The following is a 27,895-nucleotide window of genomic DNA, read 5'->3' on the forward strand; positions in this document are numbered from 1 at the left end:
GGCTTAGGACTACAATTGCTATGATAGCTTTAGGACTACAATTCCCATGAACAGTTTTGCACTCAAGCTTTCATTGGTGAACAGTTGATAACTTCAACAAAATAGACTTCATGTGAAAACTATAATGAATTTCACAGTTACACAATTGCACTTGTTGACCATACAGTATACAGTTATAGAAGGTTATTATTTATAATCGCACTATCTGGTGTCACCCAGATGAGGATGGGTTCCTCTCAAGGGTTCTTCCTCATGTCGTCTCAGGGAGTTTTTCCTTGCCACCATCACCTCTGGCTTGCTCATTAGGCATAAATTTATAAATTTATAAGTTTAAAATTTATATTCTGAATTTATATATTTCTGTAAAGTTGCTTTGTGACAATGTCCATTGTTAAAAGTGCTATACAAATAAAATTGAATTGAATTGAATCATGACAAAACATTTAATATAGATAAATTTAATAGGCTGTTAATTACGATCTAAAAGTAATTAAAAACGTATTCGGCTGTTGGTGATAATAATAACATTCTGGGTAAGTTGGTACTTTAACTCATTGATCATTTATTTCTATAAATACGATGTTTTCTTGTTGAAAATAATCTAATCACCATAACACATGTAACACAAATAGCTGATCTCAGTCACTGCCAGAGGATGTGAAATGGACTAAAATGAATGAGAGCTGTAGTTGGCTCTGTGGATCCATTGGTTTGGCCCTAATGTCTTCAGTAAGCCCTTCATCCTGGTCAGGGTCACTGTGGATCCAGAGCCAATCCTGGGAACAATGAGCATGAGGCAGGAATACACCCTGGATGGGACACCCTCATTCACAACTTAGATCAGACAATTAACCTATTGGCATGCGGGAGAACCTAGAGGAAACCCATACAGACACAAGCAGAACACACAGCACTCAATTACATTAACCTGGGCTCAGGATCAAACCAGGGACCTCAGAACAGTGATGCTGTTCTGTCTATCACTATCACACTATCGCTGTGCCACTACTCTACTACACCACCACAAACAGTCTTAATGGCATCACCCAGATAAAACCTTACAAAACTGAGGTTATTAAGCAGAACAACTGCAAATTAACAACATACCTGCCTTTTAAAAACATCTCAAAGTCAACCATCCATAATATTGTGTGCCTTTAAAAATGGACTGAAGATGTATAGAAATGAAAAAAAGGTGTATGGCAGGGGGTTTAAAGTTGTTGCCAGTGACTAAGCAGGCACATATTGTACACATGTAAACAGATCTACACAGCATTAACACAAGTCACATCCAAAATGAATAATGATGAAACTGTTCATGCTGGAAGACAGCTACTATATATATATATATATATATATATATATATATATATATATATATATATATATATATATATAACTATATATAACTATAATTACCCTGGTTGCGATGACCTCCCTTTTAAATAATAATTGGAAATACACATACATTCAAACAAATTCATATATAACACACACTCTTATCACATGTTGGAGCTGGAGTGCTGCCAGTCTCTGTCCTAGTAGGTGTGTTATCATAGTGTTTGTAAAGAAGTTCCTGTAACCTGAACAGTGTGTGTGTGTGGATGTTTTACATGTAACGGATAAGGTACAGTATGTTTCCTATTTCATGTGCTTATGATTTATGGCCTGCACATGCTTGCAATTTCTTTAGGTCCTTACAGACATATGCTATTTCTGCCTGAACCTTATAAAACATTTTGACATGGATATCATGTAGTCCAGCTTTGTTATATTGAGTTTTATTTATTAATGGGTGTCTCTGATAGCAGACACAAGTAAAATTAATAGTTTTTGCATTCGTTTTTTGCTCAGAATTTATATCGTAGTCTATTTAGTTTAACCATAACCAACCATTTTACTATTATTAACCATATATGATATACGGAATTGAATACAATATTTTCTAAAAATATCTCATTCTCCCAAAAAATATGAGTCACGTAAAGTGATTCTACATTTTCAATACTCTTCAGTTATGATCTCAATGTTATTTGTTTACATTGCTGAAGTGTCAGTTTTTTTTTATTATTATTATTATTGAAACTATACTGTGTCCTACAGTAACCTCAAATATTGTTTATGCTGCTTGATGTTGTGTAGGTGCTTCATGTACTGGAATATTTCCTGGAAAAGAGGTGCTCAAGAAGACATGACCAAAACCAAACCCCCCCTCCCCCGCTTCTGTATGTGTGTGTGTGTGTTTGTGTGAGAAAGAGAGATTGTATGTGAATGATCATATCTGTACCCGCTCTACCCTTGATTTCAGCACTGTTTGTCCTGTTGACGTAGCAGTTGGACGGAGTACCCTGCATGCTTGTGAGTGATTTCTAGGAACCAAACTACTGAGCCGTAAAAAGGCCCTTTGTTCTGGAGCCTCTGTATTCAGAAAGGTTGCTAAGGTGCTGTGAATAGGCAGCATTTATCTTTTGAATCATCTGGAGGTGATTCAATCCTGATATAAAAAAAAAACAAAACATATACTAATGCATAATAATATTTATGATATAAATGGTAATCAGTCACATTTAATTCAAGCAAAAATGCAATAATATTTTGACATGACAGTAAACACTGTAATCCCATAAATGATTCATAAATAAATTCATTGGTTAGTTCTGGTCTCTGCTCTTGGGCTGTGTGATCGTTATTGCTCTTTACGCATGATTTGTCACTGGGGAATAGGAACTCCTAGAACTCCTTAGGAACTCAGTCTTCAAGTCTGCATTCGTGGAAGAGGGGGGTGTTGCTAGGGCTGAGCTCTCTACACCAATCAGAGCGCAGAGGGCCATGTGACAGCAATCCAGTAAGGTCGTTTGTTGACTGCTAATCATACTACATGCTATAGTGGGAGGGGAAGCTGAGAGGGAGACATTCCAGTAGTGCAGGATCCTTTTCTTTCGTTTGTGTTCCTGTGTTCACTGTTTTCTTTATGATTTTGGACAGTAACATGCAGTGCTAGAACATTTGCTTACTGTGATACAGTGAATAAACATTTTTTGTTGTTTTAGATTAATCTGTTGGCACAATAGAATGTATTTTTAATGGGCAGGAAGCTGATAGGCAGTCTATGTACTAATCTTTAAATTTTGCATTTTGGAATGATTGGGTGCAGTACACGCAGTAATTTCTCAACCAGTTACATTTCTGTTAATTGAAGTGGTCAGGGAAGAGTGAGGCACTGGGACAAAGCCACAAAACCCCAAAATGAATGAATACGACCACTTCATCTCTATTGTTTCATGCTATATTACAGTGTATATGTCTGTTAATAGATATACAGTGAATATAAAAATTCTACACATCCCTGTTAAAATGGCAGGGTTTGTGATATTAACAAAGAAACCAAATCAATAGTGACAGATATTTTTCCACCTTTAATGTGACGACCAAACAAACAAAGAAATCATTTCAGAAGAAGAAAATTTGGAATGGCCCAGTCAGACATGTGCAACCAGGTTATTGTAAGTTTTTTCTATTTCTTTTTATCCCCTAACACATTTCTATTTGTTTTTACTTATTTTTTTGGTTGCTATATCACATTAAAAGGGCAAGAAGGTCTGACATGATCTATTTACCTTGGTTTAATTTTTTACATTACAAAAACTGCTGTTTTACTTGGTGTTTTAACAGGGGTGTGTAGACTTTTAATATCCAATGTATACAAGGTGAGATCTTCCTGCTCTGTGGATACACTATGCTAAACTGCAAAAGCAATAAATAGGTCACTTTCTATTGGTTGCAATTAGCAAGTATTCACTGCGTGCAAGAATATAAAACATAATTTACAAAAAGTAAATGCAATTACAAGAGTAATTGCATGCCATATTACGAAGTTTAAAAAAGTCAGTACATATTTGAACTATTTCTGTGATATGGTTAGACTAGAATTAACATTTTCGGGAAAAAAAATCTGATACCTGTCTATTCGGGGAGCTACATGTGTGTGTGTGTGTGTGTGTGTGTGTGTTTGTTGAAGCATAACTAACTTGACCTATATCAGTAGCCGTAATGATTGTATTTAACTTGAGTCTTTAATATAATAAGCTTTATGACAGTCCATTTGTGTGCATGTGACATCATTAGAATACCCATAACACAATTCTCCTCATTGAGCCAAGCGTTTTGATGTCATATATCTACGTACCAGTAGTTCTGTGATTCCACTTATTTTGGAAGTTAATGTGCACATAACACAATGCAAATACCCATAAAATAATTCTCCTCCTTGAGCCGAGAGTTTTAATGTATCACGTGTCTACGTTGCAGTAGTTTTGTGGTTCCACTTATTCTGGGTGTTAGCGTGCACTTGATGCGTATGTGACTTCACTAAAATATCCATAATACTATTCTCCTCAGTCAGCCAAGTGTTTTGATATGTCATATGTCTATGTATCAGTAGTTTTGTGGTTACAGTCAGTTTTGTGGTGACGTGCATGTGATGCCATGTGACCCGTAATGCAATTCTGCACATTGAGTCAAGGGTATTGTCATCTCCCATAATGCAATTCTCCTCGTAATCTCTCCATAATGCAATGTAATGTAATGCAATTACAATTAATGCAATTCTCCTCGTAATCTCTCCATAATGCAATGTGATGTATGACATGGCTGCAGTAGATTGGTAATTACACTCAGTTTATGGCCTGTTGGGTCCTGCTACTGATTTATCAGTGTGCGTATGGAAGAAATTCGATTCTGGGCGATTTGAGGTATGATCCGTGTCTGAGTCAAACGGTGCGGGACTAGTTAGGTGATGAAGACTTTCTATGGAGATGTTTGCCTGTTTGCTCCTCTAGACTCATTTTACATCAGTGTGTATTGCAAATCCCGACGGGAAATTCCACACAACGTGCACTGATTCTCTGGACCAAGCCAAACACTTGTACACATCATTCATGTCTGTGTCACTGACTGTGTGGCAAAATTTCCCATTATTGTCTATGGGGCCTTAATAATGCCATTTTCTGGACATTTCCGGTAAAAATTCTGAAACACGATGCTTATATGCCAGGTCTTCTCCCTAAGACTTATGTGATACGAGCATGTCAGCCGAACGACTGAGCTGTGACAGCCATGTTTATTCCCCATTCATTCTCTATGGGCTGAAAATCTTTTGCCCACATGCGAGAAAAGTGCACATGGGAACAAATGTAGTAATAGCATGTGTCCCATTGGGGCCACACGTTCTGAAGCACATTTTTTGATGGTGGGGCAAAAACTGAGGTTTTTGCTAAATAACCTAGATATTTATCAAACTAAATATTGTTGGCTTCTGTGTATCAGTCATTCTAATAAGGAAGGATTAAATATGCATAATAAGCACAGAGCATGCTCTGAACAAGGTTTAATCTCTGGCAGTGCAAAGATCACAGACTATCTGATGAAATACACAGTACTGTGCAAATGTCTTAGGCACATGCACAGAAATGCTGTAAAGCAAAGATGCCTTAAATATAATGAAAAATAATAATGAAATAATGAAATTAAAGGTGTTCTACATAAACAGTCCTGTGGTAAAAGACGGTAAACAGCAATAAACTAAACAAAGTCTATATTTGGCATGACAACCCTTTGCCTTTAAAAATGCATCAGTAGATTCTGGTACACTTCAGCAACCACCGAAAAGTTTTTTTTTACTGACCAAATTGTGCAGAAGTCACAGCAAGACCTTTACAGGACGAAACTTTATAATCATGCAGGATATTGCATATGCTTTGCCCTGATGTTTATGGTGTCAAATTTCAGACAAATTAAAGGAATACTTCACCCAGAGATAGCAATATGGCTTACAATAACTGAAACCTAAAGAACATCTGTTACATGATATTTGCATAATGCTAACTAGCCACTGGATTAGTGGGTGAATTATATGTGAGCCACATACTAGCAGAGCCTCTTGGAGCAAATTTGACACACTTGTCTTGCTGTCACACATTTGACCCTGAGCATATTTTTAGAACTTGTTTCTGGTTAGTATCAGGGCACTCTCACTGCGACACAACCTTATCATTGCTTAGGTCATGCCTACTGCACAATCCCCTGTTATGCTACATGTATAAGCACAATATTATACAGAAACCTAGCTCACTTTAACCTGACAGGTGTACCAGGAAAATCATGTAGTAAGCTAAGGCGTCCAGATATGTTCAAGTGTCCCTAGTTATTAACCTTGTGTTACAACGGTGTCACATGTTCATACTCCAATTGCTGTATTGGTGTCTAAATATATAAACAATTACTTCAACTCTGTTTGTATTTGTGCTTTAGCTTTTACTGAACAAGCCAAATATACAGAATATTCAGCTTGTTTCTCTGCTACATTTTACTTGACTTGGACCTTTACAGCTACAGAGACAACAACACCCTGAAGTCCTCCTACCTGAGTGCAGTGTTCTGCACTGCTGAATCAGATCACATTCAGAATGCAGTACATATTTACTTTTGTTTATCATTTACTGTTATTTACATATTTACAATTTTATATATTTTATACTTGGAAACTTAGTTTATTCTGGAATTTGTATTCTAGAGTAAATACAAAATGAAAGAATAATAGTTGATATTTTGTTCTACATCTCTGTTTAGCCAGCCAGCCCTACTTTTTTAGGAAAATCATGGCTTTGGAGATGCAGTTTTTTTCTGAGAGTGCATTACAGTGTTAAGTAGGTTGATAGGTTTTAAGTAGATGTTACATGGTGTCAAACTGTTCTATACAGATTTGATACTCAGACATGCACAAGAAAATAGGTTATTACCCATATCCAACTTGTCTCACTGGTATTGAGTTCCACATTATATGCTTCGGGTTCATCCTCAGATTGCATGATTCCATTGTCTGTTTGGAGCTCCCAGCTCCCCAAAGTAAACCAGGTCTTTTTTGCTTGAGGTCAAAACAAATTTTCTTAACAACAATATGCGTGACTGTGGCAGCCTGGTGATCCAAACAGTGGTCTATATACCAGGCTCTAGGATGTTTCTTACTAATTTTACCGAGCATGTTCTTGGAATGGAGTCCAGAGCAACTTGAGAGGATTGCGCTGCGAGAACCTTACAAGACCCTTTAGCATCTGCTCACACAGTTATATAAGATTTGACCGTCTGAACCCTCTCTTTTTGAATAAAGAGAAATATAAATTGTAATTTTGTCATATAATGCACTTTAAAAAAATTTAATGGAAACTATATTATATATACTTAGAAATAAAAAAGGTGGCAAATAAAATGCCTATAAAATAAATAGATCACTTTAGGATCTGAAAATAACAGCAATTCTATTGCTTTTATAGTGCTACACTGCACAGTTTTGGGTCAAGAGACATAATAACTTGAATTAAACCTAAAAAAACCTATAAAACCTACAGTACCTGAAATATGAGAAATAAAAATAACAAAAAAGATCTGTATTTAATCATTTAAAATACAGTCAAAAGTACAGTGTTGCCCATGTATATGTGCAGGTTTATCTTGTTATGTTTATCCTGCACTTTAAGTCATCTCTGCCATTTATTTTCACATGGTTTCAATGAGACTTCAAAAGGTATAAGTTACTGTCAGACACTGTCGGACACCATCATCTGTGATTGTATGGGTGAGACTGTGTTTTTGTTATCCTTATATTTCAGGCAGACATTTTATATGTGTCTCTTCATCCCTTCAGAAACGGTTTCATTTTAATTTCATTTTAAAAATCCATATACACTGGTAAAAATTAAATGTTCTCATGGCTGTTTCAACATACACTTATACACTACTTGCCAAAAAAAAAAGGTGATGCAAAATGTGTTTGCTAAGAACAGTTTACACTCAAATGTCCATCACTGAACAGTAAATAACTTCAGTTTGGTATTATAGACGTCATTAAAACTTTAATGATGCTCATATTCAAGTTCCTGTTAAAACAGTTAACACTTTTTTACTATACAGTATACAGTTATAGAAGAGAAACTATTTATAATCGCACTGTCTGGTGTCAGATGAGGATGGATTGCCTTTTGAGTCTGGTTCCTCTCAAGGTTTCTTCCTCTTGTCGTCTCACAAAGTTTTTCCTTGTCACTGTTGCCTCTGGCTTGTTCATAAAGGATACATTTTTTTTTTTTAAATTTGTATGCAGATTTCTGTAAAGCTGCTTTTGACCATGTCCATTGTTAAAAGCACTATATAAATAAAACTGAATTGATTTTTAATGTTTCAAAATATTTTACAATGAAGTCAATGAAATTCATGTTTAGATACCTAGTTTAACCCAATGTTTTGAATAAATATTCTGCAGTGATGTACTCTCACTCTAGAGTTGAGCGTATAGTTATAGTTGTTAATCAAATTATTGCTGTATACATCTATGGGAGGTTTATGGGAATTAATATGGTACTGTCTGCTATATTTTGAAGTTGCTTCCAAATGTTTGGCCTGTGTTGTGCGTATCATTTCTCTGCTACATGGAAGAAGTAAATGCTCTCATTCATGATGTACAAAGATATTGAGCATGTCAGCTGGGATTTACAGAACTCATGATGAAATAACATCAGATCTTAGGTTTTTGTTGTTTTTTTTTCGATAGTTGTATTAGTGATTTATTATTCATCACTTACTCTTTATTAGAATTTGCTACCACAACTGTATCAGTGACCACCTTCTAAACTGCTGAATTCTATATCATTTCATTGAGTAAAACTACAATTTTTTGAGTAAGTAGGCCAATGCACAGAACATATGCTCCTAAATATGGTATTTGAGAGATTTTGCAGGTGCTTGGTGATTTATATCATTAATATATTAATCAAGAACAAAGTGAGAAACTACACATTCTGTTCTTTTGTGGATGAGTTCTTCACAGGTTATTGTTATAGACATTTTTAATAAAGTCATTTCTTTATACAAAATGACCTTGTGATGAACTAGACTGATATTTGATATCAATTGATAGCATTATAGTGCCCTCTACTGTTAACCTGCCAGAACTGAACAAATAGCAATAAATGTCCATCAAAGGGACAAATAGCACAAAACTGAACAAATAGCACACAACTGTACAAATAGCACAAAATCAAACCAGATGAAGCAGTGAGGTACTAAAACTGTACAATGACACAATCTCCTCAGACATCTTCTAATAAAGCAAGCAAGAGCAGAGAACAGGCTAAATAAATATATACAAAAATATTCGCCCTCTACTAAATATCCTTTGCAAAAACATTCAAAGGGTTGTACAATTCTCTATGCACGAATTATGTCAATAATAAAAAAGCACTATAAAAATCAAGACAGAATTTGTGGTCATACAACAGTTATGGTAATAAATATAATTTTTCATATATATATATGAAATATATATATATATATATATATATATATATATAAAAAACTGAAGACTGTTAAAAATCACATTTCATTTTTATGCAAGAGAACAGAGAGAAGAGAAAGACCACACAAACAAAACAGTAACACCAGTGCAAGAGTACAGTACATATCTAATTAATTATATACACACATCTATGTACATAAAAGTAAGGCCAGAGTTACTGAGTCAGATGTGTGTCCCTGTGAGAAAGAAGAGTGGCTGATCCTCTTTGGCATTGGCAGTTTGAAACTCGTCGCTCAGCCGGAACCGCCACTCATCCTCCAGCTCAAGCCGCACCACTGTCTGACGGAGAGCACTGCGGTTTGGGCAGATTACGCACAGAGTCGCACCTATGTGAGTGAGAGATGAGCAATTAACATTAATAAATGAATTAATCTCTCAGTGGCCTTGCAGTCACACACAGAAAAGTTGTTAAAACACTTTTAAAATTTCCTGTCCGGTGTTCCACTACTGCTCCAAATGCACGACACCCGCTGCAACTTTATTGTTTATTCTGCTACATAGTACATAGTTGAGAGCATAAATATACTTCTACATACTTGTGTGAGGTGGCAACCAGAGACGGAATACCAGTCTATCTTAGCGCACCATGCCCACGCACATTCATATGTTCATTCACACCTACAGGAAATTTACACTATACGGCCAGAAGTATGTGGACCCCTCACTATTACACCCATATGTGGGTCTTCCCCAAACTATTGCCACAAAGTTTGAAGCACACAATTATATAGAATGTGTTTGTATGCCGTAGCATTAAGATTTCCGTTTTAATGGAACTAAGGGGCTGAAACATGTTCCAGCATGGTCCAGCATGCTCCAAAATCCACTGGAAAGCCTTCCCAGAAGAGTGGAGGTTATTATAAGAGCAAAGGGGGACTACATCTATAATGGGATGTTCAATAATCACATATAGGTGTGATTGGTCAGGTGTCTACATACTTTTGGCAATATAGTGCATCTAGCCAGACCATGTACTGACATGTTTCTGGGAGTTGGGAGTAAACCAGAGAATCTAGAGAAAACCCACAGGGACAAGGAGAGAACATGCACAGCCAGTAACCTGTGCCCAGTATCGAACCAGGGACCCTGAAGCTGTGAGGTAACAGTACTACCCAAGCAGATTATTCAATAAACAAAATGACTTATTCAGTACACTGACATTAATAGCAAAAGATACACAGTTAGCAGAACAATGAATGTACATCTGGACTCACTAATGGGTCCTGGGAGTTTAAGGGTTTATAGTTCGCTTGTATAAATATTACATTTACATTTGGCAGTCGCCCTTATCCAGAGCAACTTACAATTATCTCATTTATACAGCTGAGCAGTTGAGGGTTAAGGGCCTTGCTCAAGGGCCCAGCAGTGGCAGTTTGGTGGTGCTGGGATTTGAACTCTCAACCTTCTGATCAGAAGTCCAATGTCGTAACCACTGAGCTACCACTTCCCATGTTCGCAATTGTGACTGTTTATGAATATATTTACATTCACATTCAGTCATTTGACAGATTCGTATGTTTGTATATGTAAGAATGTATTTGTTTGTATTTGAGTTAACTATTATGAAAGGCCAAGAACTTGGACATGAATGGTCTACATTAATATACTCTAAGTTTATATGTTCACTTCATGCAAACAGCCTAAAATCCTACAATTCCATTTACTGTGATATGCTAGGTCTACTGTTAAAAGGGAATGAAAGTGTAAATATGATCTTTTACCTTTCAGAAACTGGAACTTCTTGAGGAAGCCTGGTGTGACAAAAGAGTCACAGAAGTAGAGCAGGAGGCCACTGAAGAGCAAACCTGTTGTGCTGATGTTGACGGAGTGTGGTCTTGAACTGACAAAACACACTGTTACCTGAGGAACAAACACACACACACACACACACACACACACACACACAGACAAGATCAGAGCATAGCTCCATCTGCATCACTACAATGATTCAGGAATAACTTACACATGATGCAGCTACCAGCACAAATTGTAATACATAAAGAAATAGAGACATACACTGATCAGCCATAACATTAAAACCACCTGCCTAATATTGTGTAGGTCCCCTTGTGCCGCAAAAACAGCTCTGACCCATCAAGGACCCCACAAGACCTCTGACGGTGTGCTGTTGGTATCTGGCACCAAGACAGCAGGAGATCCTTTAAGTCCTGTAAGTCGCAAGGTGGGGACTCCATGGATAAGACGTTTTGTCCAGATATACCCATAGATACTCGATCAGATTGAGATCTGGGGAATTTGGAGGCCGAATCAACACCTTGAACTCTTTGTCATGTTCCTCACACCATTCCTGAGCAATTTTTGCAGTATGGCAGGGCACATTATCCTGCTGAAAGAGGCCACTGCCATTAGGGAATACTGTTGCCATGAAGGGGTGTACTTTGTTTGCAACAACAATGTTTAGGCAGGTGGTACATGTCAAAGTAACATCCACATGAATGCCAGGACCCAAGGTTTCCCAGCATCACACTGCCTCCGCCATGCCTTCTTCCCATGGTGCATCCTGGTCCCATCTCTTCCCCAGGTAAGCGATGCACACGCACCCGGCCATCCACATGATGTAAAAGAAAACATGATTTATCATACCAGGTGACCTTCTTCCATTGCTCCATGGTCCAGTTCTGATGCTCACATGCTCATTGTAGGTAGTGGACAGGGGTCAGCATGGGCACTCTGACCAGTCTGTGGCTACGCAGCCCCATATTCAGCAAGCTGCGATGCACTGTGTGTTCTGACAGCTTTCTATCATAGCCAGCATTAACTTTTTCAGCAATTTGTGCTACAGTAGCTCTTCTGTGGGATCAGACCAGACAGTGAGCCTTGGGCACCCATAACCCTGTTGCTGGTTCACTGGTTGTCCTTCCTTGGATGACTTTTGGTAAGTACTAACCACTGCATACCGGGAACACCCCACAAGACCTGCCTTTTGGAGATACTCTGACCCAGTCGTCTAGCCTTAACAATTTGGCCCTTGACAAAGTTCCTCAGATCCTTACGCTTGCCCATTTTCACTGCTTCTAGCACATCAACTTTGAGAACTGACTGTTCACTTGCTGCCTAATATATCCCACCCCTTGACAGGTGCCACTGTAAGGAGATAATCAGTGTTATTCACATCACCTGTCAGTGATTTTAATGTTATGGCTGATCAGTGTGTATATTTCAAAAGTTGTATTAAACCAAAATAAACATAAAGATTAGTGGCATAACAGCGAAGTATTCGTCCTATTATTGGGACATCACAAGTTCAAATTCTGACAATCCATCATGGCTAGGAGTCCAAGAGAGCATAAGATGTTTTTTTAAGTATTAGTATCCCCTCTTTCTCATTTATTTATTTATTTATTTATTTATTTATTTATTTATTTATTTATTTTTAGAAAAATCCTGGCATGAACCGTTGGTTTACAGTGTCTGGCAGTGTTTAGACACTCGTTTTGGATTATGACAATGACTGAATAAATCTAAACACTGTTTGATTTCATCTTCCTGTCTCTGGTCCCATGAGTTACAAATATATGTGAAAATATATATTCCTGTACAGAAATCAGTAAGGACATTGGCCTACCTCGGGGCCCAGGTTGAGATAGCAGTCGACTGAAAGAACCGGATGGCTATAATTGCCAGTGCTCAGGGGGAAAAGTCGCTGACTTGTGTGTTGGAGGTATTTCTCCAGCAGAAGCTGACCTGGAGTAGCCAGGAACAGGTGCTTGCTATCTGGAGCACAGATGTACTGAGATGGCTGCACTGTGGTTGGTACATCAGTCATCTGTGAGAAAATTTATATAACATATAATTAGCATCCAGTTCTGTTTCAGTTCTTTTTAAAGAAACTCTTCTCTTAAAGCATAATGAATGAAAATCGTTACTGATCATTAACGAAATCGAATGGTGAGTAGTTAGCATAACCTCGTTTTGATTTGGGTAATGCTACCACAATCTCTGATTGTATATTCTGCAATGAAAATATGTTTAGGCTGGAGTGTAACTTCAGGAGTTTATCTAGATTTTTTTAGTTTCTTTAGTTAGTTTCTAACTAACCAGTAAAAATCTAAAGAAACTGTAAATGTAAGTGCTATAAACTATAAAATATATTGGGCTAAGTGCCCTTAACCAAGCTCTGCTTTTGTTTCCGTTTTTCTGGATAATAAAGTTGAAAACAACCTTGGTCTTGATGATGAATGTACGATATCCTCCAATGGCAATCTGCTTCTTCATCACACTAAAGTTGTTAAAGCGGCAAATTAGAAGGCCAGCGCTGTGGACGCGAAGGTTGAAGTCTACATCGTCACATGTAAATCTGGAGAAGACAGAGATAGGAGAAGTAAACTAATAGTGGCTTCCCTGTTGTTTCTCTTAATGTTTCAACCCTCAAGTATAAAAAAGAGGTGCCATTTGAGCTCACCGGTTTTGATTGTACTGCACATTCTGAGTGAGGTCCACGTTGAGGAGCAGGAAGTCATGTAGGTGTCCTCGTGAGAAGGGCTCTCTCCTTTGTCCAGGGCCAGCTCCACGGCTTGACCACTTCCTCAGACCACACAGGCCGTACTGAGTGATATCAGGAGACGATTCCATGTGCTGAAGCACCTGCTTCAGTGACACATTCCTCTCTGCTCCAGCAGTACCACTGCACACACAAACACACACAATGCACACATGCAAGAACAAAAATAAGCCAGATCAAAGATGTTATAAAGTGTTTTCATATCACTGCAAGTCTCTCTCTGATTTGGGAAATATATTGAACACTATAACACTGTGCGCTATAATAATAATAATTATAATTATAACTATAATTATAATTATAATTATTACTAGATTATTATTATTTTAAAATTATTATTAAATTTTGCCAGTCAGCAAAAATTCTAACTAGTGCCCTTTCATTGCAAGCAAACATATCTGGACACAAAATTAATGACGAAGTCCACAGAAGTATGTAAAAATTCTTAGATAGTAGAGGAACCCTTAGAAGCACCTCTTGGGGTCAGCGTCAACACTGTTCCACATGACACAGGAGTCGTCTGCCAGGATGATAAAGGGCCAGACATCCTGAGGACGACTGCCATGCTCTACTCTCCGACTGCGCTCCAGCTCCAGATTATGATAGGACAACTCTTTAATTAGAAAATGTGCTGCTCCTGTGTGAAAGACAGTGAGATTAAACACTTTGCATGGAGAAAATTCCCATCACAAATTATGAATTTCTTAAGTGCAAGAGCTTAATTTGGGAGTTACAAGAAGTTTTAGCTACCTATTCCAGCACCGTTGAAGATGGTGGGCAGGACCAACATGATGTGATTGGGCCAGTATTTCTTATAGACAGCCATCTCGTATTCTTTGATGACCAGGATGTGCAGGTGGGAGGCTCCGTCCATGGCATGATACAGGTTAAACAGGCCGTGCTCATGGCGACCCGTGGTGGGTGTAAATATAGGACTCTTTATACAATCAGGATTCTATAAGCATGAAATACAGCTCCCATTACATTTCTTATTATCAGCATCATACAATTAGGTTTCTGATTATTTAGACATTACTTAAATGTGCTTTTTGATGGCGAGTGGATATAATTTATAGATAACTATATTAGTCCATACCCAATCAGAGGTAAGGGGCAGTCTCATGCTCTCAAGCTGGCCTCCTGGTTGGCTGAAGGAGAAGTGATGCTCTTTGGATTTGGGGATAATGAAATAGAGCTGTATCTCCTCCCCAAGTAACAGATGAGAGAAGGTGAAGGCATGCAGGGTAGACTCACACAGCTGAACACATACACACACACAAAACAAAATTATTGGGTATGCATAAAGATGCTAAACATTGGAAAATAGTATACAAATGTTGATTTTGTTAAAAATGACAACTATTATCCAGCTCTAACATATGACCTCACCTGGTATCGAGGGTTGAATCCCATGTACTGATGGCACTGCTCACAGTGATGGTAAGTATTATATGCTGCATATTTGGAGAGTTTTATCCGGGCTGTACGACGACGAAGGTACAAGTCCTCCTGACGTCGGGGGTTTCCTTTAAAAAAAAAAAAAATCGTGAATTTGTATACTGTATGTCAAAAAAAATTCTATATGACTTTTTGACTATAAAACAAAATGGCAATATAGACTACATTTTGCCTTTTTTGATATTCTTACGCTCTACATTTGGAGTAAAGTCAGGGGAGTAGATGCTACTGATGTCCTCGTATTTGGGGTCATGGATGGTAAAGTCAAAAGGCATTCCTCTCAAGGTGTCAGCATTGGGCCATGATGCAATGGACTGATGATACTTCACCAACTCAGACTGGCAATCTGGAGAGAAGTTACAGACCATGTACCATATGATTTCGTGATAATCTGAATTTCAGAATCTACAACTGATTGTCTGAGGTTATATACTGACTGCAGTTGATGTCCTCTTCATCAAAGATGTCCACCTCCATGAGCCTGATCAGCATTCGAGAGAGAATGCCCAGGAACTGCAGATATGCACCAGTCTTTCCAACCTGCAAACATTCAATACAGGTTCATCTTTCTGTTCTGTTCACTATTTAGCAATAAAACCGCTTTATTGCAATGAAACTGTGAAAATTACTTTAAAATATCCATTGTCACTTATCCTCATCAGGAATAACAATCACAGGAACAGAAACACAACACACACAAAAACATGGCACGCCAGAGCGCAAATTAGAGATGGAGATTATGAGATGGGATAAATTCACCTATTTATCTTATTTATGAAGGCCAGTGATTATTCTTGTCTCTGTAATATAAATATGATGTTTAAAATCATTTTTTTCACGTTCATTAGTGAGGTTGGGTCAAGCATATAACCACTTCAGAAAATCAGAAAATATTTTTACTCCATTATTAATAAAAATGTAAGAACATAATTTCTTTTGTGAATAAAACAGAAGTTATTTTGTAGCAGACACCTATGAACTTCTTCCATATACCATATATATTTTCACTATTAACATTTTCATAAGTATATGTCGTGTTCCATATCAGGTACTGTAGATTATATAACACATTGGGAATTTCAATATGCTGTATATCTTGCATTTGAAGTTAAATTTTAACTGCAATGAGCCATTATAGTATCAATCCATTGTGTGTCTGTAATCATACAGCACTGCTGCTTACTTGGGGTGGTCCACTGAGGAGCAGTCTGCGAGGGTGAAAGTTGTCAGTGCGTCCCTCAGCCCAATTGCTGCTATCCATATGCTGAGGTTTGGGCACAGTCCACTGCCTGTAGTACAAAGACTGCTCTGTACATGTCATCATCTTGCTGAGGAGGGGCCTGAAAGAGCTGGCCCACTCTACACATGGGTGTGGGAGGAAGGACATGGGCTTGGGCAAGCCACTGGCATCCACACTGGTGATCAGATCATACAAAGCTTTGGGGAGGAGGACCACAGGCGGCCTATTTCTGTTACGTGCCCAGGAGCAGCAGTAGCGCTGTGGAGAGGTCTGTGAAGATGACAAGGAGTCAGGGGAAGTGGATTTTGAAGATCGACTTGGTTTGTTAGGAGAGAATTCATCCTGGGTTTGCTGGGAGTGATCCTGGCCAGGTAGAGCACTACTCACTGCAGGTCGTCAGGGAGAAGCAGAGGATGTGAGTTAGAAAAATGACACTAAAACATGTTCTTCAAAAAGCACAATGGACTAGGTAGAAATTTCCTTATTTATGCTGACATTAAATATTACAACTGGATTTGATGACGTGATGACCCCCAACAAAAGAAATAAATTGGACTGGGCCTGCCATCTTCTATGAACAACCTCTGTCCATGTCACAAAACTTAACAGTGACATTAAAATCAATACAGTTTGTCTCCTCATATGATAGAATGTGACAGGTATCTAATGCAATTTTCTAAAATCTATAGCCGAGTTTTGTGGAACTTTGTAATCCTAACAATTCTAAGAAAGAGCTTTAAATTCTGAAACGGATATGATATAACCAAAATGGCCCTGTAATAGACATAATGTGTGTGAATATGTTGCCAGACACCTATGTGAACATTTGAGCATGACATGTTCACATATTTTCAGATGGAGAACTGTAAATCACACATTATATGAGGTCCCCTTACATGAGTTCTGGGACAAAGATACATGGGTTCTGGGACAGATTTCACTCAGCTTACAGTACTACTCAAAATCCTTTAGTTGTTACTTCAAACGAATCAGGACACTGAAGTGAATATTATAGCTCTTTTTATGTGACTCCTAAACCAACAGAAAGTTTAGAAAGAATCTTCATTCAAAGTGACAATATTTTTCATTTGTTCTGAGTGCTACTGAAGCAGGTCACTCAACTGACCATCCACTACAGTCTCTTCCTCCTCGTTGTCGGTGCTGCTGAGTTTATCAGGATCGCTCTCAGACAGGTCACTGGACACACGCGGACCATGCTGCCTCTGCTCCTCCACTCGCACCAAGTATGCCGCCAGACCAAGTTCCTGCTCCAGAGCTGTGCGTTGCAGAGCGCAGCAGCTTATTACACGCTCATCACAGTACTTCAGAGATCTGAGTAGCACAGGATCAAAAGGTACAATGAGATTGGATGGTATTTGTGGGTATATTGGGAAAAGTGTAAAGTGTGTCAAATTTCACAGGCAAGCTCTTGAGCTCTTCACACCAAAATTTAAATCTATAAATTTGTTTTTTGACAATGTCTATTGTTGAAAACCCTATACAAATAAAATTGAATTGAATTGAATGCTTTTGTTAAATATTGTGTGCTAGACAGAACTGATAAAGTCATGGCATTCCAGTTCAGGCCAGTTCTGAATGGAGACCATTGTTGTCTTTGGTCCAATACATGACATCCAGACAGTAACCAAGCCACTCTTGGCCAGCATGTGCTGACAATTTATGTGAAAGGTCAGGCTTGATGATGGAGAGCTTTGTGTTGTATGTTCCTGTGCATGCTCTGTGTTGTGTCAGTCAACTCCACAAACTGCAACAGTGGAAATGTTTTTCTGTGATATGTAAAATCTGACATAATAATGAAAAAAAGTACCTTACAAGTACCTTACAAGTACCTAGATGGCATAAAATCAAAAATTTCTGGGTAAAAAAAGAAAAAATAACTGATTTACAATCTATCAACAAAAAAATCTAATTAGAATGAAAGCTATGTATTACATCTTACATACACAGTTATGTCTAGAGGAATGGACAAAGATTTGGCCAAACAAAGATTGGCCAAACAAACAACAGATATGTCAGGAAGAACGTTACTTATGAGGAAAATGGTCTAAACGGCCACCATATATTACAACCGAGAGAATCCAATAGCTGCTGAGAGGATATGGAAAAGGTTGAAGGCAGTTATAAATGTGTGCATACAAGTTTTTAGAGAATGTTTATCTCACATTTACAAAAGGAGATCGAAATTTCTGAATTGATATTTTCTTTTTCCATTATTTGCCCTTTTTTGCTAGCTGTGATAATGAAGGAACATCTGTTAAACTGAACACACATATTGTTGGTATACATTACATTTCTTTGTCTTCTTCATTTGATTCTTAGGGTATGCCAAGTTTTGTACTCTAATGTACAGTATGTACTTTATGAAAATGTTTTCAGTCTTCCATGTCACTCTCATGACAGATAATGAAATGTTCATACATGCCACAATAATAATAGTGTTATTGAAATAATTCTACCCTAAAGTAGACCTTGTGTTAGTTAAAGGTTATATACCTTGGCAATGACTCCCCCATTGGATCCATACCAGTAAAAATGAGGATGCAGGGCAAAGCCTCTAAATCTAGGTATGTGCGAGGTGTCCAGTCTGGGTCCTGGATCTTCAGCCACACCTACACACATGTAACCCATACATGATCAGCGTCAGCCAAGGCGAGTACCCACCAAATACAGGAAAATCTTTTGCTAATTAATAAGCACATGCAGTGAATAGATACCCTCAGCTGGCTCAGGAAGTGCTTGCCTACAATGATCCCTGATGTGGGGTCTCCCAGCACAATTTCAAAGTGCTTGTGGAGGCCCAGGCGGTCGCGTATGTGACACAGGCGCTGATGTGCCAGTGCTGCCAGACATGGGAAAGGTATACGCAGCAGGAGCATGTACCCATGGTGGCTGGGGCAGCGTCGCGTCGAGCCCAGCAGACACTGCACTATCTCCAGCGTTTCTACAGAGGTGTGTTTCTGCAGCTGGACCTGGCCTCTGGCAGCAGCTAACAGAGCCACGGAATAGTGCTGGAGAAGCACCTGGGTGCGGATTACGGAGCTGTGCAATTTTGGAAACCTGAAAAAGGAAAAAAGTTCTCTGTGTGAGTAAAAAAAATTTATAAAAACCTGATTTAGATTACATCTTACAATCTGTGAACGTGTAATCGTTCTATGCAGGTAATATGAATGTATGCATGGGGCGGGGTCACATGCATCAAGAATACACAACAATACACAAAAAAACAAGAATACACAAAAAACACAAAAGAAAAGAAAGTCTCACATTTGACTATAGTAGAGAGAATGGATAGAAAGTAAAGTACAGGATATGATAAAGAAGTTGTGTATGCGGCATTTTGTGGTAACATTACACAGAAAAAACAACAGTTTTCAGATTATCATGAGAAATGTATTTTTACATATTTTATTTCATTTTTAAAGTCTGTTCATATAATTTTATGTGAATGTGAGAACACATGAAAAAATTCATGCTCTTTCCCAGTATGACAGAGGAAATTTGGCTCACATTGCTTTTATTAATGCTTTTATAATCTCCCTCCATTAATTCAGTGTTACTTTACTGTTTTTGAAATCACTGTTTTGAAGGTGGGCTGTACATATTCTGCCAAATGATCCACAAATTGCTACATTTTACTTTTGCCTAGTGGTTTGGGTCAACTAATTCACAACACAGCAGATTTGCACAGAACACAGTTAGAGGTACATATTCTATACAGATTATGCAGATCTGACATTTTGGGATCAAAGGCACTGATACTTGTTACCTCTCTTCCAGGGCAGTGACCATGCTCTCAAATGAACTGTCAAAGCGCAGCAGAGGCAGGCCGCTCCCTGATCGTGTGGATTCCAGCAGCTCGGACACGCCAAAGTATTTTGTTTTCTCATGGTACAGATCCACATCCTATGTAAAAACATATAGCACATACGTATCAAAAACTTTAAAGGGACTAGAGCATCTGTAATACAAAGTAGTTTTCTTATTTTTAAGATGTTCCTTATACACTATATGGCCAAAAGTATGTGGACACCTGACCATCCCATTCCAAAGTTGGTCCCCCTTTAACAGCCAGTCTCCTGGGATGGCCTTACACTAGATTTTGGAATTGGGAATTTCTCCCCATTCAGCCACAAGACCATTAGTGAGGTCAGGCACTGATCATGTGAGTGGTGCACAGTCAGTATTCCAGTTCACCCCAAAGGTGTTCAGTGTGGTTGAGGTCAGGGCTCTGTGCAAGTCACTCGAGTTCTTCCATAACAACCGTGGAAACCATGTGTTTAAGGACCTCTGTGTGTGCACAGGGGCACTGCAATGCTGGAACAAGTTAGGGTCCCTTTGTTCAAGTGAAGGGCAATCTTAAAGCTACAGCATACAAAAACATTCTAGACAATTGTGTGCGTTCAACTTTGCGGCAACAGTTTGGGCAAAGCCCACACATGGGTGTGATGTCCACATACTTTTGGCCATATAGTGTATTTATACTTACATTGTTGAATGCTGATGGCCAGTGGATTTCATTGTAGGGGCTGATGCGTGTGTATTGAGTCTGCAGGGCAAAGGGGAATGAGGTCACATGGAGAATCAGGACATTGGGTGCCTCTTGAATATGCCTGCAGTTCAGCAGACTGTCGACCAGTCCTGAGCTGGACAAGCCACCCATCCTCCCACACTTTTCACTGCAAAAGACAGAAAGAAAGAAAAGTTTTAATGGCATCATAAGTAGTTTTGGACAAAGAGCAGATAGCAGAGCACCATTACCTGCTCACGTCCCAGTGTGCATGGTCATGCACCAGTATGAAGAGGGTATATGGGTTCAACTTTGATTTCTGAATGAGACCGTTGATCTTAGCTGCAGCAGACTGATCTAATTTTACCACATACTGCTCAGCATCCTTTGGGGACAAACAGTCCTGGTCCATGCCTAATTCTTGAAGGACCCCTTGCAAAAAATAACAACAGAGAACATGTAGTACCACTCAAAGTCTTTTACAATCTAACTATAACTCTTGATAATGTTACCATTAAAATCAGTAGGTTTTAAACTGTATATGCAAGAAGGAGTAAAAGCCTAATCATCTACCTGAGTTCCACAGATGCAGGACCACTTGCTGGAAGGTCACCTCAGAAGGAGGCACACAGATTAAGAACTCCACCTTGTCAAAAGATCCAAGATCCAGGTTATGTGTGCTGGAGTCAGCAATTGCACACACGTGGGACAACAGCTTTCGTGCCACTGCTAGCTGAATGGGCCGAATCTCATGCCACTCTACCTGATATTCTGTGAAAGGAGATTGGACAATGAATTCTTTCCAAATAAGGTACAGTATAATAGACTAAGGCAACTTGATCACATGAGACTCACCTGTACACATGGCTTCTGCAGAGCATTCCTTTCCAGGTGCCTGAGCTGAAAGGCTGTAAGTCTCTGCATTGAATTTCTCCAGCAAACTCTCCACATTTCCATCTGAATGAGACCATTATTTATAAGAGGATATATTCAAAACTAAAGTGAAATTTAATGCATAGCTACAGGCACCTTTTCTGCTCATCTAGGCTAATTTATCTTGATTTAGGTTAAGATGTGAGCACTGGAAACTGACCGCTAATCTGAATTGAAATGATCAAAGCAGCCTTACCTGGACCTAGGGAGCTAACATAGGCATCTAATTCAGCAGTCATCCCAGAGGAAAGCTCCTGACTGATTTCTCTCACACATTCACTTGGGGAGAGCATACTCTCTGCAAGTGCTCGTGCCTGGTGCTTCCCTGTTGGGAAACATTGATGTATTGCTCAAAAAGAAAGTTGCTCTGGGTCCACTTGTCACCTTAGAAGTTCTCTTCCAGGACAACAATGCCCCTATCCACAGGACATGGGGGCTTATTGAATGGTTTGATGAGTATTAAAATGTAAATCATATGCTAGGTCTTCACTGTCACCACATCTCAACCCATTTGATCACTTGGGAGATTTTAGGCCAACGTGATATACCATGTTCTCCACCATCAAACTGTACATAAAAAGTGGGGGGTAGAATCTAGGGACTAGAAAAAGGGACTTGTAGAATCTATTTCAAAGCTAAAAGCTGTTCTGGAAGCTTGTGGCAACCCAAGTCTAAGACAATTTATGTTTGTTTTTGTTTTTTTTATCTTCATTATGTTCATAACTGGTTTCACCCCAGCCACTGGGGTTGCAGGTGACAGTGCACCTCCAGTGCCGGTCGCGAACCCGAATAAAATTGGCGAGGTCTGTGTAAGGAAGGGCATCCGGCGTAATAACTGCGCCAAATCAAATATGTGGACCAACGATCTGCTGTGGCGACTCCTAACGGGAGCCGTTGAAATAGGAAGATGAACAACAACGACATGTTCATAACTGGTTTTCGCAAATGTTAAGAAAAATAAATAAATACATAAAAAATGTAAATTAGTGTCTTAATAATCCAGGAGCTTTCTACACTTTGATTATACAGGTGAGTAAAATGTTTGCCTACCCACTTTAATCAAAAAAGTGTGAGATATTAATAGTGATTGATGATATTTCTGAATGTAGTATAAATGTGGACTTTTATTCCACTTTTCTCTAAGGACCTTTTCAGGTCTCCAGCTGTTTATTTTGGATTTTTTCAAATGTGATTGCCATGCTGTGTTTTGTTCTATTTCTGAATGTTGCTTGTCACTGTTACTAATGGTTAGCACGGTAATGGGATCTTTTGAGCTTAGTAATTTCACTTCTGGGTAGAACGGTGCTTAACTGCTGACTCAATTACTATAGTGTACTAAACACAATTAACTGACTGTTATATGCCATTTTCTACAAAAACTGTAGATTAGAGGTATATTCTTTAAGGTACCTAGACACCAAAGGGTAGCAGTGAGCTGTATATAAGAAACATTTTCAATGAATTATCTATGAATAAGACAAATTTTGTCAACACTGTTTTGCAACACAGTGGTTCCCAGTATATAAGTCTTGGTTGTTTTATCTTCCAATTATGGTCAGGGATCCATAGAGGGACAGAATTAGGTTGTCCATGGTGGTTAGGCAGGCCTAAAGGATTGTGCAATGTTAGGCCTTGCTCCCAAGAGATCTGCTAGCCTACACTCTCTCACAAGAGGATTTATATGACACACAAAAACACCCACCATTACACCTGGGAGGACTGGGAGGATACAATAAAAATACATTAATTGACTTTTCAATTCACATAGCCAGATCATCGGAGTTAATCCCCTTTTGAGATATATGGAATGCAGGCAAGCTTTTTACCTGTAACCACTATGCAGGACTCTGTCTCTTGGCTCCTGCCCATGCAAATGATCACCACAAAATGTGTGTGACTAAGCTTGCCCTCTATTAGCCTCCGGAAGGTGTCTGTCAGTGCCTCAGACAATGAGGGTGATGTGTCCAACACTAGAACGGCATCACCGCAGGAGCTGGTGGCCAGCTTGGCCAGCCAAGGGAGCTGAGAAGGGGTTAGGGGCTGTGCCAGTCCAGGCAGTGGGGCAGGAAACTGGGCATGACTTTGCTGGTACTGACGGATTTCTGTCAGGTGTGACTCACGCCAAGAGCGCATGAGGATCTGCTCCAGGTCCTCCATCAGGGGTATCTGGTCTGGGCCTAGGATAAGACATATGATGATCACACTGCACAAGGATATCTGCAACATATAATAGTTATATCTGCAACATATAATAATAGTTATAAGTATGCTAATGAAAATCATAAAAGGGACATACAAAGTGAACCAGAAAAAATAACTGCCATTTTAAATACAAACATGCCAAAATGTCTGTCACTGTGTATGTTACTTTCTAGGGGCAAATGTGGGTGGTATGGGTTTTAATCCCACTGGTAAGGGGAAAACCTGTATAGTAATTACACTGTGAAACATGTATGCACTGATTTTTTCTTTTTTTTTCCATCCAGTTTGGCTAATTTCCAATCACTAACGAGTTCTCCTCTATTGCACTTCCTCAGAACTTCCTTAGAGACGTGCAGCTCAGCCACCCCATCTTTTCAATCTGCTGCTCATGCTACATCATAGTGCAGCTGAATGAACTTGGAGGAAATATTTAATAGACAGATGACAAATTAAAGGAAGAACCAACATAAACTGTATTACTAGGTGTATTACATAAAGTGTAAAGTGTATTACTACGGACACTACAGGACACCAGTGCACCCTGTCATAGAGTCTACAAATCTGTAACTTTACTTGAATGATGAACACCATTCTTCCAAAATGATATTCCGTTAGCTGGTGTTTTGATGATGGTGGTGGAGAATGCTGTCTAACACATTGGTCTAAAGCAAGTGGACCAAACCCTGCCAGCAAAATCATACAGAATCTGCTCTTCTATGGTGGACTTCGTGTCCACTGATTTATTCACGTTTTACATTTTATATACATATATATATAGTGTATAGTGTACACGCTATACATATTTTTCCATTTATTTATAGATCTTTTGCTTTATAGATTACAGATTTAATGTGTATATGCTATGCACTTGTCAGCGCCTCTCTCACCCAGCTGTACCAGATAGTAGACTGTCAACAGGACCTGCATCTCAGTGGAGAGCGGCTGAATGGAGGAGGCTCCATACTGCTCATAAATACGTGGGAGGTTCTGGGAGCTTCGGTAGCATGCCTGCAGCCACCCGTTCACCAACACTTCACTTGTATTCCCACATAGATGTGGCAGATCCCCATGCCCTACATACACACATGCACCATTTTTATAGCTATTATATGTAAACATACAGAACTTTTTCAATTATAATGTAATGCATTATGAATTAATTTTAACATAATGAATCATGCTTCACTGAATGGGGTTTTCACCTGTGTAAATCTACCTTTAACCACATATTTGCATTCATGGAACATAAACTATGTTCTCTATGTGTATTTGTACAGATTGTGGAGAAAATCACACCTTTAAAGATAACTGGCTGCAATCCACAGGTTTGGAGCAGATTATTAGGCACTGCAACAGACTCCTCTGGGGGCATGGAGGGTGAAGACCCTTTAGACACTGAAGTCCCAGTGTCTGCCACACACACAAGGTCATCAGGTTTATTAGAATGATATTGACAAAAATGGATTTGTGATAACACACGCACATAATCAGTCTTATAGCAATGATAAGAACACTAGAAACTAAACTACTCACGTTCCAATCCCCATGAGTTTCTTTGTTTAGCATTTAAATCTTTTGATCTGTATGTGTGTTGCATGATGTGCTTTCCTTTCTAGGTTCCCCATTAGGAGTTGGCTAAGAGCACTTTATTCTAGGGCTAATGAGAAACAAACATCTCTAAAAATACATCTGTCTCAACAGAAGCTTCTCTGAGTGCACCCAGAGTCAGCAATTAGTTGAGAAGTGCTCAAGAGGTTTGAGCCCTTCAGGTCAGTGGTTAGGAGGATGGAATTAGATAGGTTTGTACCTGATTTTGTGCCGTTGACTGTGTTGGAGGCCACAGGTCTACTACTTGCTTCAGTGTGTCCTATGGATTCTGGGGACCAGCCCTTGTGTCTCTTTTTGGGTGGTCCTGTGTTTGCCATAGATCCTTGAAGTGGAGAGAGAAAGGTAGCATTTAGACATCATGAGATCAACAATGACATTCCCATTTCAAAATGATGGAGTCTAGCGATAAATAAATGTCAAGGAAGCCTTGGGTCTGACAGGAAGCCCTTGTTTAACTGGAAGGGCTGGAAGTGTGTGTGTGTGTGTGTGTGTGTGTGTGTGTGTGTGTGGGCGGGGGGTGGGGGGCATCTTCTTATGTCTCAGGGTCACAAAAGTGAACACTGTGTGTTAAACTGCACTGAAAACCACATGTTACAAAAGAATCCTTGCATTTTATAGCAGTGGTGAGCTCAAAATACAGAGTAAAAAGAACAAACAACAGCATTTATGGAGGTGTTACACTGAGAGGGAAAACATTTTATTACCCCAAGTGTTGTCAGTACAAAAGCAGAGGAGCAAAAGGACTAGACTATACAACTGAAGTTCTTCCTAAAGTATTTTAGGGTAGGGGAATCTCTTTCATGGATGTGTGATGGGAAGTGAATCCCCCCTTTAGCACTCCCTCCTGATAGGCACTAAAATAGTGGTACTTTATTTAGCACACCAAAGTAGGCTTTTTAACTTAGCATTAAAGTACTTTTTGGTAGGTGCTGAATAGTACCTGTGGATCTTCCTGGGCCGTTGGCCACCACAGGCTGGGGCAGAGGCTGCTGAGATACTGGAATGTGGCTGCCATTGGTCATTGGAGGGGAAGTTTCAGATGCATGGAGATGTGTGTTCAGATCTGCGGAACAGTCCATATTGACCAAGAAAATAAACCCAACATATCTAATACATTTATATGAATACACTGTCATTACTTTACAGGCTAAATGCATCACTGTACCTGTGAGGTTGGCTGTGCTTAAACCCACATGTCCTGAATTAGGCAGTGAGTTGCTTGCTACAGGTCCAGATGGCTGCTCCTCTACACCACCGGACACATTTGAGGAGGTCTGTCTTACGCGGCTATCTATACACAGATACAAACCTGTTACAACAAACACGAATATCACTTACGTTGGTCTATCATAATTATTACATAATCTTTTAATTGCAATTATTTCAGCTGATCACATTTAATTATTACATTCCACAATCATATAAATATATCCATATACATACTGTATATGTAACCTGTATATACAGCATTAATTCTCAGTTAGTTTAATGATACAATCAAATTGCTGTACCATCCTGTTTTAATCATTATTCTCAGTCCAATACTTTCTCCACCAAACAGCACCACAATAAATCTCTAATGTATTTCTACACTATTCAACAGGTAGGGTGTTTAGCTCCATTATTTTATTTTATTTTATTTTTTGTATATAAGGCACAAACAAAGTAAATAGGAAACCAGCTGGGATTTGCTCTAGAAGAATGCAGGAAGAAATGTAAGGTCAAGCTAAATAGCGTTAGCCTTTGGCAAACAATAACTATTTCTGAAGATTTTTGTGCTGGTAGAGAGGGACTTCGGCCAGAGACATTAATCAGGATGTCTGTGTGACTGCATCTGACTAATCAATGGCCTGAACTGAATTTTTTTAGACCCACTACAGATCAGTGGGCATGTTACCTGGATAAGAAGGGTAACCAATTTCATTATAGTACTTGGGTACAAAACAGCTCACTTGGATTTTGGCAACAATGTGGAAGATTATGGGTAATTTGCCATGGTGA

General features: G+C 38.9%; 2 protein-coding genes across 4 annotated transcripts in view; both read right to left on the reverse strand.

Annotated features, from left to right (window-relative positions):
- The window catches only part of lpin1a (lipin 1a), a 34,408-nt gene extending 27,359 nt beyond the window's left edge, over positions 1-7,049 (reverse strand). The window contains exon 1 of one of the 2 annotated variants that reach the window (XM_053237773.1): positions 6,798-7,049. In XM_053237773.1, coding sequence (XP_053093748.1) covers positions 6,798-6,866 — 69 coding nt within the window. In that variant the 5' untranslated portion in view covers positions 6,867-7,049. The remainder of the gene's footprint in view (positions 1-6,797) is intronic. The other variant, XM_026926404.3, reaches the window with a different exon arrangement.
- Positions 7,050-7,765: 716 nt separating this feature from the next.
- Positions 7,766-27,895, reverse strand: part of greb1 (growth regulating estrogen receptor binding 1) — a 31,003-nt gene continuing 10,873 nt past the window's right edge. Inside the window, exons 6-32 of one of the 2 annotated variants that reach the window (XM_026926020.3) lie at positions 27,060-27,203; positions 26,835-26,957; positions 26,094-26,216; positions 25,583-25,696; positions 25,174-25,359; positions 23,911-24,261; positions 22,281-22,409; positions 22,007-22,108; positions 21,725-21,922; positions 21,403-21,583; positions 21,131-21,320; positions 20,411-20,547; positions 19,359-19,701; positions 19,138-19,253; positions 17,750-17,955; positions 16,567-17,009; positions 15,821-15,923; positions 15,574-15,729; positions 15,315-15,451; positions 15,022-15,183; positions 14,676-14,880; positions 14,400-14,562; positions 13,827-14,048; positions 13,586-13,721; positions 12,990-13,190; positions 11,125-11,263; positions 7,766-9,729 (exon numbers count right to left, since the gene is read on the reverse strand). In XM_026926020.3, the coding sequence (XP_026781821.3) occupies positions 9,566-9,729; positions 11,125-11,263; positions 12,990-13,190; positions 13,586-13,721; positions 13,827-14,048; positions 14,400-14,562; positions 14,676-14,880; positions 15,022-15,183; positions 15,315-15,451; positions 15,574-15,729; positions 15,821-15,923; positions 16,567-17,009; positions 17,750-17,955; positions 19,138-19,253; positions 19,359-19,701; positions 20,411-20,547; positions 21,131-21,320; positions 21,403-21,583; positions 21,725-21,922; positions 22,007-22,108; positions 22,281-22,409; positions 23,911-24,261; positions 25,174-25,359; positions 25,583-25,696; positions 26,094-26,216; positions 26,835-26,957; positions 27,060-27,203 (4,874 nt within the window). In that variant the 3' untranslated portion in view covers positions 7,766-9,565. The remainder of the gene's footprint in view (positions 9,730-11,124; positions 11,264-12,989; positions 13,191-13,585; positions 13,722-13,826; positions 14,049-14,399; positions 14,563-14,675; positions 14,881-15,021; positions 15,184-15,314; positions 15,452-15,573; positions 15,730-15,820; positions 15,924-16,566; positions 17,010-17,749; positions 17,956-19,137; positions 19,254-19,358; positions 19,702-20,410; positions 20,548-21,130; positions 21,321-21,402; positions 21,584-21,724; positions 21,923-22,006; positions 22,109-22,280; positions 22,410-23,910; positions 24,262-25,173; positions 25,360-25,582; positions 25,697-26,093; positions 26,217-26,834; positions 26,958-27,059; positions 27,204-27,895) is intronic. The other variant, XM_053237768.1, reaches the window with a different exon arrangement.

This window comes from Pangasianodon hypophthalmus, chromosome 10 (genome assembly GCF_027358585.1).
Source record: "Pangasianodon hypophthalmus isolate fPanHyp1 chromosome 10, fPanHyp1.pri, whole genome shotgun sequence".
NCBI lineage: Eukaryota > Metazoa > Chordata > Actinopteri > Siluriformes > Pangasiidae > Pangasianodon > Pangasianodon hypophthalmus.